The following is a 15,320-nucleotide window of genomic DNA, read 5'->3' on the forward strand; positions in this document are numbered from 1 at the left end:
GTTCCTATGTACACTATGTACAATGAAAACTGACAGTTGAAATATCTGAGATAGCTTTTTGTATCCATGATGTTGAACAATCTTTGTTTTCAGGTCATTTGAGAGTTGTTTAGAGGCTCCCATTTTGCCACTCATTAGAAGAGATGCAAAGAGGGGAAACATTTGCAAATGGCCGCCTTAAATGCCCCTTTATTATGATTGCATTCACCTGTGTAAGGAAGTCAAGGGTCAGTGAGCTTACCAAACCAATTTTGTGTTCCAATAATTAGTGCTAAATGTATTCAAATCAATAAAATGACAAGGGTGCCCAAATTTATGCACCTGCCTAATTTTGTTTAAATAATTATTGCACATTTTCTGTAAATACTAGAAACTTCATTTCACTTCTCAAATATCAGTGTGTTCATCTGCTATATGATATATTTAACTGAAATTTCTGATCCAAAGGAAAATCATGAAAATTATCAGGGGTGCCCAAACCTTTACATACAACTGTATAATAAATGAGGTGCAGGGATACTGATTCATTCATGTAAAAACAACCACAAAAACAAAAATGAAAATGAGGGGAAATAACAAGATTTGTATTGCATATTAGAATAACCTGCTGCATGCACTATTTCATTTTTTCCTTTCAGCTGGTTACATTGCTCAGGGGTACCACAGCAGATCCAGTACAAACCCTTGTAAGTCTTCGTGTCCTCAATGATGTGCAGAGGATTGGTGAATGCATGAGCTGATTTATAAGTTGCCAATATCTGGTCATTTTCCTGCATTTAAGTTTGTTTCTGCTTTGGCTATCAAATAAGGATGAATTTATCACTTTACATTGCATACAATTTTACAGTTTTGTCCTCAGCAATCAATAACTCAAAACAATTTTCACTTTGTGCCATGTTTGCCTCTGCTCTTCTTTGAAGATGATGAAAAGGAAGTTGCATGCAAGGGGACGGTGACATAATCAGGGCTACCATATTGTGTAATTGTTCAAGTAGCCCCCCGAGACGACAGAACCTGAGTGGTGGGGCTTGAGTAAATTGAGTTTAAGTCCATGGGTCTCAAATAACAGCTCTGGACGAGGTGTATTAGAAAACAGTGGTTTTATAAAAAAAAAAAATAAAAAAAAAACTATATGGATTTGAATCACGTGCAATTACACCAGACATGCTTGAACCCTCGTGCGCATGCGTGAGTTTTTTCACGCGTCGGTGACGTCATCCGCCTGTGGGCAGGCTTTGAGTGAGCACTGGTCCAGCCCTCTCAGCTGAAATCCTTTGTCTGAGACGCTGCTGGAGACAGCGCGCGTTGCTTTATCAAAATTTTTTCAGGACCTGTGAGGGATATCTGAGTGGACACTATTCGAGAAATTCTGCTGGTTTTCGGTGAAAAGTTTAACAGCTGATGAGAGGTTGTGGAGTTTCTTTTGCTTTAAGGACAGCTCACAAAGCGGATCGGCGCGGCGCGGTCGGAGGTGGCGTCCCTCTGGCTGTTTCGAGCTGAAAACTTCCTAATTTAAGGCTCTGTTCACCCAGGACGTCATCAGAGAACAGAGAAGTTTCAGAAGAAGTCGGCATGAGGAGTTTATGCGGACATTCCACAGTTAAAGGAGATTTTGTAATGAAAGAATGTGCGGGCAAATTCGTCGAGTCGGTTCCGTGACGACGAAGCAAATCCGTCTGCGCCGCGACAGGAAAAACACCTCCGAGTTGAAAACCATTTGTCAAATTCAGGCGGCTTTTGATGGCTTTCAACAAGTGTGTATCTGAGAAATTGTTTAACAGCTGGGCATGTTCCAACTTGTCCGTTAAGGTTTCCAATGGAGGTGTTTTTCCTGTCGCGACCCCCCGCGGTTGGGTCCGGCCCAACATGCGAATCTGCCCGCATGTTCTTTCATTACAAAATCTCCTTTAACAGTGGAATGTCCGCATAAACTCCTCATGCCGACCTCTTCTGAAACTTCTCTGTTCTCTGACGACTTACTGGGTCAACAGAGCCTGAAATGTGGAAGTTTTCAACTTGAAACGGCGAGACGCTGCCGCCTCGAAGCGCAGATCGCCGTCAGGCACCGTGGGCGGTCCTTAAAGCGACACTTACACACCAAAATCTCTCATCAGCCGTTAAAATTTTCACCGAAAACCAGCTGAATTTATCGAATGGTGTCCACTCAGTTGTGCCTTACAGTTTTAGAAAAAATTTTTATCAAACAAAGCAGCAGTCTCTGAGCCATTCCTAAACAATGAAAAAAATCGACGAGAGGGTGGGCCACTCCTCACTCAAAGACTGCCCACAGGCGAATGACGTAACCGACAGGCGTGAAAAAACTCTCGCATGCCCACGGGAGTTCAAGCATGTCTGATGTAGTCACACGTGATTCAAATCCATATGGTTTTTGAAAAAAATAATAAGGTCAGATACTTTTCTAACAGACCTCGTAAATGGAGTATTTTCTCCTATCAAGTGTTTAACTTTGGGGAACAGCTCTTCAGGCTTAAGCACATAGAGATATAATTTAATTGCCACGGGTATTAGAAAATTATATACACCTTCAAATGTGTTTACTACACTTCATTGGTCTCAACTGTAACATTTCATAGGAATAAATTTTCCTCTTGTTAACAGATGCGTTCCGGACTAACTGGGTTTCCATTTAATGAAGGATCCTGAAATATAGTGCATCAAGAATCAAATAATTTAACCACAAGTGCTGTGTAGAGATTTATTATTCAAGTTGACAGAAGTGCACTTTTTTTAGTTCTACAAAACAGGATTTCAAAATATAGACTTATATTTGATAGCAAGTAATGGTCGTATCCATAATATTTCTTCAAAAAGCATAATGTTTTGGAAAAGTGGGAGCATATGACATCATTCCAAGATATCATTACCAAAAACAAACAAAAAACAATGTTTTCAGGGAATTACCAGATTTCAGGATGTAAACTGTACCACAGATTATATCAGACATTGTTACACTGAAGCTGTATTGAAGAAAATGCTGACGGTAGTCAGTGTTAGGATATGTGGTGATGGTAATATTAACAAGCAGTCAGTGTCAATCCCTAACCTTGCGTGTTGACCACAATGAACACCAAACGCTAACCATGAGTATTAGCTGTGGTCACTATGACCAGATATGCTTTTTTGAGCAAGCACACAGACGACAGCGGTAAGGAAAAAATCCTTCTGATGATTTGACGAAGAAACCTCAAGCAGACCAGACTCAAAAGAGAGACCCTCTGCTTGGGCCATACTGCCGACACAATTTACAAAACAATTCACAAAACGAATATACAGTGGTCCCTTGCTATAACACGGTTCACCTTTCGCGGCCTCGCAGTTTCGCAGATTTTTTTTAGTGCAATTTGCATGCTTTTTTTTTTTAAACAGCACATTGTGTTCTGCGTCCTCATCAGGCGGGCTGGTTGCGGCACCGGTCGGCATCACCGCGATTGCTCTCACTGCCTCCGATGCGCTTACTGAGTCTGCGGGCTCGGTAAACGCCACAGCGGGCCACTCACACCACCCCCGTCTGCTGTGTGGAGCTGCGGACAATTCTGGCAACAGGTCCAGAGACTACGCTCGCTGTTTTGATGCGGAGCGCTCCGACAGCCCGCAAGGATAGACTTCTGACGGGAAAATCTGCAGAGCCCGCTGCATGGTCTTGGTAACCGCAGCCGCAGAGCTCCGTGGCCATGACTTGGATTATTTGCAGGTCCCGCATCCTTACCCCTGGAGGCAGTGAGCGAAGGGAGAGCACGTGCATTGTGTTCTGTGTGTGTCTGTTTATAATCTTCTCGCCCAGAAGAAAAAAGAGAGTGTTTACACAGGAGAGAAACATGAGAAAATGTTAATGCATGTTTGAGAAAGTGTATAAAGTGTGTAGTGAGGGGTTTTACAGCCTTAAAACATCTATAATAATTGTAAAAAAATAACACTGACTACTTTGTGGATTTCGCCTATTGCGGGTTATTTTTAGAACGTAACTCCCGCAATAAACGAGGAACCACTGTACAGGAAATGTCAATCAATCAAATCACTTTATTTATCCCTGAGAGGCAATTTTAATGTTGTTGCTTTGCACAGGATAGGAGGGTTACAGAAACAGACCCATCTCTTGATGGAGCCACACCTCAAACAGAGAGAAAAAAACAGAATAAGGCATCAGAAAGACAACAAATGAAGTATCATTTGTCAGCATTAAGCAACAAGAAAAACAGAAGAAATACTAAGGTGATCGCCGGCCACTATAGCCCTAAGCTTCACTGAAAGACCCAGAATTTAGATAAAGTTGAGGCCACGGCACGCTCTATTTCCTAATAAAATGAATTTAAAAGAGCAAAAAGCATAGTAACATAATTAAGTGAGGCGAGACCTGTTCCATTGCTAACAAGATGAGTTAAAGCGATAAGAAGCATAGTACCGTACTATACCAGTATGCCAGCCATACAAAAGGGAAAATAAGTACATCTTAAATCTGGACTTAAGATACACTCATATCATATCTAAGTGATGATCCATAAGTAGATGATTAATCAACAATGATTTTGAGGACAGTGATCTTATGCCAATGAGACCCAGACTAAGGACCTCAGTGGGGTTGACAGTTGGACTGTTTGGATTTTGGGATGGTTCCAGAGTAGCATATACAAGATGCCTGGAAGTAGGTTTAGGTTTGAGACAGTCCACGCAGGCTGTTGGTAGCAGACACAAAATATTCGATATTGCTGGAACAGCCAACGGGCCATCCTCAATTTCAACCTCATCCAATGTAGTAATGGGTATTAAGTTTGCAAAGCATATCCCTCTCTGATTTTTATAGACACGTCTACGGAAACAGCCCAGAGTCTCAACTTGTTGAATTTCCCTCCCTGGCACATAAACTGCACTATCACCATAGTGGATTTTCTGCACTAATTTCCCCGCTAAAGTAATGGATTCCACACGCACATTTGTCATAAGCCTTGCAGGGTCTCTAATGACCTGCTCCGTGGCATGCTGTAAAGTCCTAATGTTACCCTCCCTGTAGAGTTCTATCTGTGTTGGCGGCGCCTTCCCCAGTAGGGTGAAGGCCATCTGGCATCAGCAAGCCACGGCAGCCCCAAAACAAAGGCCAGTATCAGTAAAACTAAAGTCTTGTTGTCTACAAAACTGCACCAGCCACCTATTTAACTATGTCAGCCTGCTAAACGCCTGATCATTACCCCAGGAGGGGAGGGGACCAGAGACTATTAATCGATGCTGACACATCTTTTTGGCAAGGTCACAAGTCCTCTCTATGTCCATTTTTGTGACCTCTGATATACTAACACTCATTGCTAAAGCATAACTGCATGTGTTAATGCACAGCACAATGTGTATGTTCTTTAATAAGGCCTGTTAACAGACAAGTGCATCAACCAATTTAACATTGTAATGTATAAGTATTGGTACAGTTCAATTAGGGAATCCAATAATTCCCAGAAATCATTTATCTTTTCAATAGTGGAAAAATATTACTGTATCGGTAAATGCACCTGTTAATACAAACCATTTGAAGGGCATTTAAGACTATACAAGCCAACATTTAAAAATTTTATTATACATAAATTCACATCAGGGCATCAAAATAACAAGTTTTAAAATCATTCTCTTTTTTCCCATTAGCTGCCAACAACTGGAAGGTAAGAGAAGACCACAGCAATAAACGCACCAACAACCAGGATGTTTAGTAGCAATCGGCTGAAGAACCGGTGAGGTTTTTTACCGTGGCCTCTACTTCTGAACCACTGTACAACCTCATCCAGGCTGTACTTCTGGGGCTCATAGCCAAGTTCAGTCTTAGCTCTTTCTATGCTGATGTAATGAGTCACACCTGTTTTGTACACCTCTGTACACGTCAGTAGTGGCTGAAAGTTATAGAAGGGGCCGATGAGGTGATAAATCACTTCTGTGAGGTACGCAAAACAGTAAATGAGGGAGATAGGCAGGCGTAACTTGGGGAAAGGATAACCCAAGCCTTCTACCAGAGGTCTGAAGAATTCAAAATTATTGACAGGCCTTCCATCTGAGATGAAGTATGTCTGGCCAGCAGAGCGGTGCTGCTTCTCGAGTGTCAGAGCCTTAGCAGCTAGTTCATGTGCAAACACAAGGTTTTCCACATGGACAAACTCCACCAGGCTTCCAGGAGTTCCATAAACAAACCTGAATATTCCCTTCTCAATGTAGCTAACTATCCTGGGCAGGTGCCTCTGCTCTCCGGGACCGTAGATACCTGCTGGACGCAATGCACAAGTTCTCAGCACCCCTGAATCATCCTTCAATGCAGTGCCATTGGCTTTCATCACTGCCATTTCAGCCATGGACTTGGTTCTGGAGTAGTGGTCAGGGTGAAGATGGAGAGGGAGATAGGGAAGGCTTTCATCACCATTCTCTATCACTTGGCCTCCAAAAAGAACATTGAAGGTGCTGGTGTACACCATTCTGGAGACTCCTTGCTCCACACAGGCCTTGAGGACATTCTGTGTGCCCTGAACATTCACTGCCTCAATTAGATGCTGGTTCAGCTGTTCCTGGCCTGACATGCCATAGGAGGCGATGTGAAACACACAATCCGCACCAGTAATGGCCTTTGCAACCTGTGCATATTCACATATATCTCCCTGGATAAATGTGATGTCCTCTGGCAGCTCTTCTCTTGGAGGGATGATGTCAAACAGCACGACTTTGGATCCTTTTTTATGCAGCGAGCATGCTAGGCTATAGGGGCAAACATTAAGCAGTGGTTATTTACAGTGCCCTCCAAAAGTATTGAGCTCCTTGTTATTTCACACATTTGAATTTGTTTATGCCATTTCAAATACAAAAAGTAAATCAGGCTTCTCTGTATAAAAATTTCTAAAACTATCTTCCTTAAACTCAAACTCAAAGCAAATCTCTACAGCTTGATAAAAGGGTGTCTCCCCACCCCCACCTCACCCACACCCACACCCACACACACACACACACACACAAAGTGCCACAAAATAAAGCCATGGCAAATCTATACACCTTTGGATACTGATATCTGTGATATGTCATCCTGAAGCATATCTCAGAGAATTTTATCTCTGAGATATGTTGATATGCGTTTGTAAGAATTTTGGCATTCACAAGATGTGCTCAATACGTGGTGTGTCCATAAAGTAACGGTCCTTTTTATTTTTTTTTAAACTATATGGATTTCATTCATATGTTTTTACGTCAGACATGCTTGAACCCTCGTGCGCATGCGTGAGTTTTTCCAGGCCTGTCGGTGACGTCGTTCGCCTGTGAGCACGCCTTGTGGAAGGAGTGGTCCCGCCCCCTCGTCGGATTTTCATTGTCTGGAAATGGCGGAATGAAAAGGACTTTTTTTCCATCTGAATTTTTTCAGAAGCTGTTAGAGACTGGCACCTGGAATCCATTCGAAAAAGTTATCTGGCTTTTGGTGAAAATTTTACGGGCTTCACAGAGAATAAGGACTTTAACTACAGCTTTAAGGACCCCTTTAAGGACGGTCAGTGCGCCGCGCTCCGAGCTGCGACGTCGCGGCACAAACCACTGGATCATTTCTAAGCTGATGGCTCTGTGGATACGAGACCGTCGTGTGTTCTTTCTCTGGTTATCACAAGAGCTGGACATCAGCCATTTTCCGGCAGATTTCACTTTTAACAAGAGATTTTGTCATGGAAAGCCGTGCAGAGGCTTCGCGCATCACGACCGATTCGCTGATGAAGCGACACAAAGGAACACCTCCGTTTGGGAGCGTTAGAGGACAAGTTTGGACATGTCTATCTCTCCACAAAATCTCTTGTTAAAAGTGAAATCTGCCGGAAAATGGCTGATGTCCAGCTCTTGTGATAACCAGAGAAAGAGCACACGAAGGTCTCGTATCCACAGAGCCATCCGTTTAGAAATGATCCAGTGGTTTGTGCCGCGATGTCGCAGCTCGGAGCGCGGCACACCTACCGTCCTTAAAGGGGTCCTTAAAGCTGTAGTTAAAGTCCTTATTCTCTGTGAAGCCTGTAAAATTTTCACCAAAAGCCAGATAACTTTTTCGAATGGTTTCCAGGTGCCAGTCTCTAACAGCTTCTGAAAAAATTCAGATGGAAAAAAAGTCCTTTTCATTCCGCCATTTCCAGACAATGAAAATCCGATGAGGGGGCAGGACCACTCCTTCCACAAGGCGTGCTCACAGGCGAATGACGTCACTGACAGGCCTGGAAAAACTCACGCATGCGCACGAGGGTTCAAGCATGTCTGACTCAAAAACATATGAATGAAATCCATATAGTTTTAAAAAAAAAATAAAAAGGGCCGTTACTTTATGGACACACTGTTGTATGGCTGGGGGGGCCTGGCTGCTGGTTTGTTTGCCTTTTGTGTTTCCTCCCAGGTGGCATGCATTTGGGACTGAGTGGCTGTGTTGCTGAGGCTGTTAGGACTTCACCCTGATCACCTGCGACTCGTCAGGACTCACAGCTGAGGTGCATCTGGAGGGATTGGAGTATGTTGGCATTTAAGACTGAAGTGCACAGTGTGCATTTGCCAGAGACTCGACCTTGTGACCAGACGGGTGAGATCGTCGTCTTGGGAGCCATCTCATCAGCAGCGGACGCTGAGAATGTCCAGGTTTGATGCACGGTCTGTGAAAGAGGAGAGGGTGAGGTCTCACGCTCGTCAGCACACTTCCTGAGGTACGTTGGATTTTGTGACTAACAGTTATACAGTCAGTAAATGTGGTGTCCCTCACACCTTATTGTATTGAGCTGTATGTTAGTCATGTATCAGCTTCCACTGCGGTGGTGATTTGTGAACGGGATGTTCCATGCCTGCAGGTTGGAAGCTGATCAGTAATCAAGCCAGGAAGTGTTTGCTGTTTGTACACCTTTAAGTGTTCTGTGTGTAGAGTGTGGACTCACATAATGGTTCCTTCTTTCACAGACTCGGTTGTTGCGGCCACCTGGGGGGTGTCGGCGGGGTCCTTGGGTCCGAAACAGCTTCTGGCTCCGGACCATTAGCGCTGCTGGGAGCGCACCACGCCAGACCGCACCTGTTGTTGTTATTATTATGATCACTGTTATGTATTAAATTCAGTTAGCCTTTGTACCGTGCTCTGCTTATTTCATACTGGGTCCTTCAAACGCTGGTCGGTTCTCCGAGCTGCGTCCGACACATAACAGTAGTCTCTGGCCAAACATCACGGACCCAGCGGTAGCAGAGACGGTAACGCGCCGGGAAGGCGGCAGCAGACGTTCAGTAGTTATCCGGATCAGTTGCGGGGCTCTCTGCCCGGAAGGTGCGTGTTTGAGAACCCATTACTGGATACTAATTTGTGCTCTCTTGCAGCCGTGTCCTGTGTTTGTGCCTTATCCGTGGGTCGTGGTGGAGTGTGACTGGCGACAGCTTCGCGTCACACTCCGACCGGATAAGAGGCTTAAACGGGAGCTGCAAGAGTGCGTTTGTAATGGGTTCACGCGCACGGCGGAGCTCTGTTAGCACGGGTCGCTGGGCTTCCTGTGCTACAGTCGTAGCCCCGTTTCCCCGGATAAAAGGTAACTACTGCGTCTGTTGTTTCAGCTCCGGCGTTATTTAGTTGAGCACATTTTGGTTGTGTTGCACACAGCTGCGCACGAAGGTGCAGCTCGTTTGTTTTTTGTCACCAAAGGGGGTTTTTCATTTTTTAGCACTCTGGTTCCCCCTTGTGGTGACTGAATCACGGTACCGTCAAGCTCTTGAGTAGGAACAGGTGTGTTCCATGTGGTTGAGCTTGACGGTATAACTCACTGATTTGTTTTGTGTTGGTTCATTTTGTGTGGGTGTTTTTTGAGTGGGTTTTTGTTTTTTGTTGTCCACTGTTTGTCTGGGGGTGTGATCCTGCGGCCTTTGTTACACAAAAAAAAAAAAAAAAAAAAAGAAAGAAAGACGGGGACCCAAACAACTGTGTGTTGGTCTGTTTTTTTTTCTTTTGTTTCTTTTTGTTTCCCCCCTCCCCGGGGTTAGATGGAACGGTCCCCTGGGGGGTGATGGGGTGGTATTTGGGTTGTTTTTTTTTCTTTTTGTTTTTTATGCCCTCTCTTCTCCTCTGACTCCAGCCGGGGGTGCCGTAGTGTCGGCATTGCTGGAGGGGTGCAGTTAGGTTGTACTGGGCGTTTCCCAGGTGGCCCCTGCACCCGGGAGGGGGGGGGGGGGGGGTTGGGGTTTTTGTTTTGTTTTTTCCTCCCCCAGTTTCCGCCCTCAGGGTTTGACTGTGGTGTCCTCTGGGGGGGAAAGGGCGTTGGGTCCATCTAGCCGTGGGCGGCCGGGGCTGGGTCCATTGGTCGTGTGGGGAGGCGTCTCCTGGGGTTGACGAGTGGTCCTCTGGGGGGCGCTGGTAGTCCCCGTGGGTGACGGTGGATCCCAGAGGGACCTCGGCCGTGGTTATTACTCCTGGAGCTGGCGGGTGGCCCTCTGGGGGGTGTTGGTCCCTGCGTGTCGTTTGGGGGAGGAGGAGGGGGGTCTTTTGGCATTTTTGTTTGTGTGTTTACATGTGGGTTGTTTTTCTTTTCTCCCCTTCCCTGGGGTTTGATGGAACGGTCCTCTGGGGGGGGGGGGGGGGGGGGGTGTTTTAGTATTTTTGTTTGTAGGTTTGGGTTGTTTTTCCTTTCTCCCCTTCCCTGGGGTTTGATGGGACGGTCCCCTGGGGAGGGGGGGGGGGGATGTTTTGGTTGTTTTGTTTTTGACTAATCACACGTTTGGTTAAAGGCTGACCGCACAGGTGTAGGAACTCCTGGCCACACCTGTGCTAAGACTGTCAGAAACAAAGGCAAAGATGCAGCCAGTTCAACCAGTCTGTTGGAGGACTAACGCGGACGTGGTTTCCAGCCATGGTCCCTGGAGGGGGGTGTTTCTCCTGGGCCAGGTGTGTGTGGTCGCCGGGAGGCTTCCCGTGAGGGTGGGGTACTGTTGTATGGCTGGGGGGGCCTGGCTGCTGGTTTGTTTGCCTTTTGTGTTTCCTCCCAGGTGGCATGCATTTGGGACTGAGTGGCTGTGTTGCTGAGGCTGTTAGGACTTCACCCTGATCACCTGCGACTCGTCAGGACTCACAGCTGAGGTGCATCTGGAGGGATTGGAGTATGTTGGCATTTAAGACTGAAGTGCACAGTGTGCATTTGCCAGAGACTCGACCTTGTGACCAGACGGGTGAGATCGTCGTCTTGGGAGCCATCTCATCAGCAGCGGACGCTGAGAATGTCCAGGTTTGATGCACGGTCTGTGAAAGAGGAGAGGGTGAGGTCTCACGCTCGTCAGCACACTTCCTGAGGTACGTTGGATTTTGTGACTAACAGTTATACAGTCAGTAAATGTGGTGTCCCTCACACCTTATTGTATTGAGCTGTATGTTAGTCATGTATCAGCTTCCACTGCGGTGGTGATTTGTGAACGGGATGTTCCATGCCTGCAGGTTGGAAGCTGATCAGTAATCAAGCCAGGAAGTGTTTGCTGTTTGTACACCTTTAAGTGTTCTGTGTGTAGAGTGTGGACTCACATAATGGTTCCTTCTTTCACAGACTCGGTTGTTGCGGCCACCTGGGGGGTGTCGGCGGGGTCCTTGGGTCCGAAACAGCTTCTGGCTCCGGACCATTAGCGCTGCTGGGAGCGCACCACGCCAGACCGCACCTGTTGTTGTTATTATTATGATCACTGTTATGTATTAAATTCAGTTAGCCTTTGTACCGTGCTCTGCTTATTTCATACTGGGTCCTTCAAACGCTGGTCGGTTCTCCGAGCTGCGTCCGACACATAACACACACCACATATGTGCACCGTTCCTTTGATTTGGCCTTATCTCTCTTTGTTAACATTGTGAACTGTTCTATCAGTTTGAAACTTCTTTACAATCCTCCATATTGTCTTTCTGTCTGGAGTTTTTATAACTGCAAAATTACACTGATATTGTCTTTGGGTTTGCACTATGGATTCGTCTCAAAGTAGAATTCCATCAGTTTCCCTGTTTGCTCAATTGCAAGCGGCATCCTCATCTGATCAGTCTTAATCTACGTCAGAAGAAATTCCTCACATATATCTTGATGTCTGGGGGGAGCAAAATTTAGATTAGCCTTTGGAGAATTGGAGTAAAGTGATTTTGTGGGACTTTTTTGGGATACCCTGTAAACTTTTTTTTAAAAGAGGTAATCAATAATATTAACTTTTGAGCTCCGCTGACTTATTCGAGTTTATGAGTGGTTTCTGCATAACATCTTCCCTCCTGCACGTTCTACCCAGATTCCACCCCTCACCAAATCCAGAGTATTTCCAAATGTGTCTGACAAGACCTACAGTGAGGAAAATAAGTATTTGAACACCCTGCGATTTTGCAATTTCTCCCACTTAGAAATCATGGAGGGGTCTGAAATTTTCATCTTAGGTGCATGGCCACTGTGAGAGACATAATCTAAAAAAAAAAAAAAAAAATCCGGAAATCACAATGTATGATTTTTTAAAATAATTTATTTGCATGTTACTGCTGCAAATAAGTGTTTGAATACCTGCCAATCAGCAAAAATTCTGGCCCTCAAAGACCTGTTCGCCCGCCTCTAAAAATTTCACCTCCACTCCACTTATTCCAAATTAGAAGCACCTATTTGAGGTCGTTAGCTGCATAAAGACACCTGTCCACCCCACACAATCAGTAAGACTCCATCTACTAACATGGCTAAGACCAAAGAGCTGTCCAAAGACACCAGAGACAAAATTGTAGACCTCCACATGGATGGAAAGGGCTACGGGGCAATTGCCAAGCAGCTTGGTGAAAAAAGATCAACTGTTGGAGCAATTATTAGAAAATGAAAGAAGCTAAACATGACTGTCAATCTCCCTCGGACTGGGGCTCCATGAAAGATCCCACCTCGTGGTGTATCGATGATCCTAAGAAAGGGGAGGAATCAGCCCAGAACTGCATGAGAGAAGCTGGTCAATGACCTGAAGAGAGCTGGCACCACTGTTTCCAAGGTTACTGTGGGTAATACACTAAGACGTCATGGGTTAAAATCATGCATGGCACGGAAGGTTCCCCTGCTTAAATCAGCACACATCCGAGCCCGTCTTAAGTTTGCCCATGACCATTTGGATGATCCAGAGGAGTCATGGGAGAAAGTTATGTGGTCAGATGAGACCAAAATAGAACTTTCTGGTCTTAATTCCACTCGCCGTGTTTGGAGGAAGAAAAATGCTGAGTACTATCACAAAAACACCATCCCTACTGTGAAGCATGGGGGTGGAAGCATCATGCTTTGGGGGTGTTTTTCTGCACATGGGACAGGACGACTGCACTGTATTAAGGAGAGGATGACCGGGACCATGTATTGCGAGATTCTGGGGAACAACCTCCTTCCCTCAGTTAGAGCATTGAAGATGGGTCGTGGATGGGTCTTCCAACATGACAATGACTCTAAGCACACAGCGAGGATAACCAAGGAGTGGCTCTGTAAGAAGCATATCAAGGTTCTGGAGTGGCCTAGCCAGTCTCCAGACCTAAATCCAATAGAAAATCTTTGGAGGGAGCTCAAACTCTGTGTTTCTCAGTGACAGCCCAGTAACCTGGCTGATCTAGAGAAGATCTGTGTGGAGGAATGGACCAAAATCCCTGCTGCAGTGTGTGCAAACCTGGTGAGAAACTACAGGAAACGTTTGACCTCTTTAATTGCAAACAAAGGCTACTGTACCAAATATTAACACTGATTTTCACAGGTGTTGAAATACTTATTTGCAGCAGTAACATGCAAATAAATAATTTAAAAAAATAATACATTGTGATTTCCGGATTTTTTTTTTTTTTTTTAGATTATGTCTCTCACAGTGGACATGCACCTAAGATGAAAATTTCACACCCCTCCATGATTTCTAAGTGGGAGAACTTGCAAAATCGCAGGGTGTTCAAATAATTATTTTCCTCACTGTATCTCCTGTTGTGTGCTACATGTATGAAAGGGCAATTCCATTTTGTTCAGACCTGATACACTGTCCAGAGTTCATACAAGAAAGTGGCTTAAGGTTTCAATGTACATATCTAGGAGCAGACTTGTGCTTGTGATTTACATTCTTATAGCGATAGGCCAACTTCTGCACTGAACGAGTGGATTGAGATTCTCTTTTGCCAACCAATATGGCAGTATTAGCACAGATGACTGCACAGGATATATAGGTTACCCCCAAATGGTGCCAATTTCCAAACACACACAACACAGTTTAAGCTACGGTCACATTAGCAACAGAGGCAAAGCGACGACCCATTAAAAACGTGAGACTAATACTTACCGAAAACCAAAATACCCACTTCCCCCAGTTATCAAAAAAGTTTCTGAAGACACATTTTCCATTGCTAGAGAGTGAATCTGTGAAATTGATAAAAGCAAGATGTCAGAGCATTATTATTATTATTATTATTATTATTAAAATGTTGGCAATAACAGAAATGGCAATAACGTAAATGTTGGCATTAATTAGCAGTTTATTCCTATCCTAGTAGAACTGACTCAATACGTCTTACGTATTTTAACCTTTAAAAATCCTTTCCAGTCTCAAGTATGTACATTACATAGACTACAACTTCTTGAAAAAGACAGACTAAAACAATACGCAGCCCAGTCTCACGTTTTTTTCGTGCTGCCGTGACGAAAATGAGGCACTTTTCTTCACAATATCACGAATCAATAGATTAATGTATATTTCGTGCTGCTAAATAATGACTTGCCGTGAGACCAGGTTGCAATACGATGAGCTGTGGACACGCGTTAACGTAAAGCATTCATTCTGCAACATTAGAAAGCCCGAGACTAGCAGGAAAAACCTCTTGAAAACATCGTAAAATAATAGAACGTTCACCGACCTGAAGCACTTTAGCACTACCTGCAGGTGTTGCTATGGCGCTGCGCACTTCCGTAAGCGGAGGGATACGTTGTTTTATGACGTCACTTACGCAAAAAAAAAGTTTTAAACTCGCTCTGTGATTGGATGACTCAGACCCAAACAGGAGCAGTAACTGAATTATTTTAAATTATGTTGTATATCCAAGAGTGATTTGAGATCCTTCCAAAGATGTAAAAATAAAATATAAAAAAATACACTATGTGAATACGTCTGTCGTTTTTCAATATGGCATTTTATTTTGAATGTTTCCATCGGATTTTTTCTTCTATATATCGGCAACTTTAAGTAAAACTTTATTTGCAGTTTTACTTAATAGTTTCTCATTATAATTTGAAACGTCCAAACATTCTTAGAAATTCTCTTGGTTTGTATATTCAATGTTTTAAATAGAGCTTTTTTTCCAGTGTTACACGTTA

The 15,320-nt window shown here is 44.3% G+C and overlaps 1 protein-coding gene across 1 annotated transcript; it reads right to left on the minus strand.

The window, feature by feature from the left end:
* Positions 1-5,274: 5,274 nt before the first annotated feature.
* sdr42e1 (short chain dehydrogenase/reductase family 42E, member 1) lies at positions 5,275-14,897 on the minus strand. Its single transcript, XM_034185974.1, has 3 exons — positions 14,864-14,897; positions 14,293-14,369; positions 5,275-6,735 (listed from the first exon to the last, which is right to left on the minus strand). The coding sequence occupies exons 2-3, from the start codon at positions 14,352-14,354 to the stop codon at positions 5,640-5,642; spliced, it is 1,158 nt and encodes a 385-aa protein (XP_034041865.1). The 5' UTR covers positions 14,355-14,369; positions 14,864-14,897; the 3' UTR covers positions 5,275-5,639.
* Between the last annotated feature and the right edge of the window lie 423 nt (positions 14,898-15,320).

The sequence above is a fragment of the Thalassophryne amazonica genome, chromosome 2 (assembly GCF_902500255.1).
Source record: "Thalassophryne amazonica chromosome 2, fThaAma1.1, whole genome shotgun sequence".
Taxonomy (NCBI): Eukaryota; Metazoa; Chordata; class Actinopteri; order Batrachoidiformes; family Batrachoididae; genus Thalassophryne; species Thalassophryne amazonica.

What these genes read in the sequence shown, in the direction of transcription:
- sdr42e1 (XM_034185974.1), bottom strand. Translation starts at nt 14,354, where the DNA reads ATGGAAAATGTGTCTTCAGAAACTTTTTTGATAACTGGGGGAAGTGGG. An exon ending in AGTGGGTATTTTGGTTTTCG is followed by an intron (nt 6,736 to 14,292) that starts GTAAGTATTAGT and finishes TTGCCCCTATAG; the next exon opens with CCTAGCATGCTCGCTGCATA.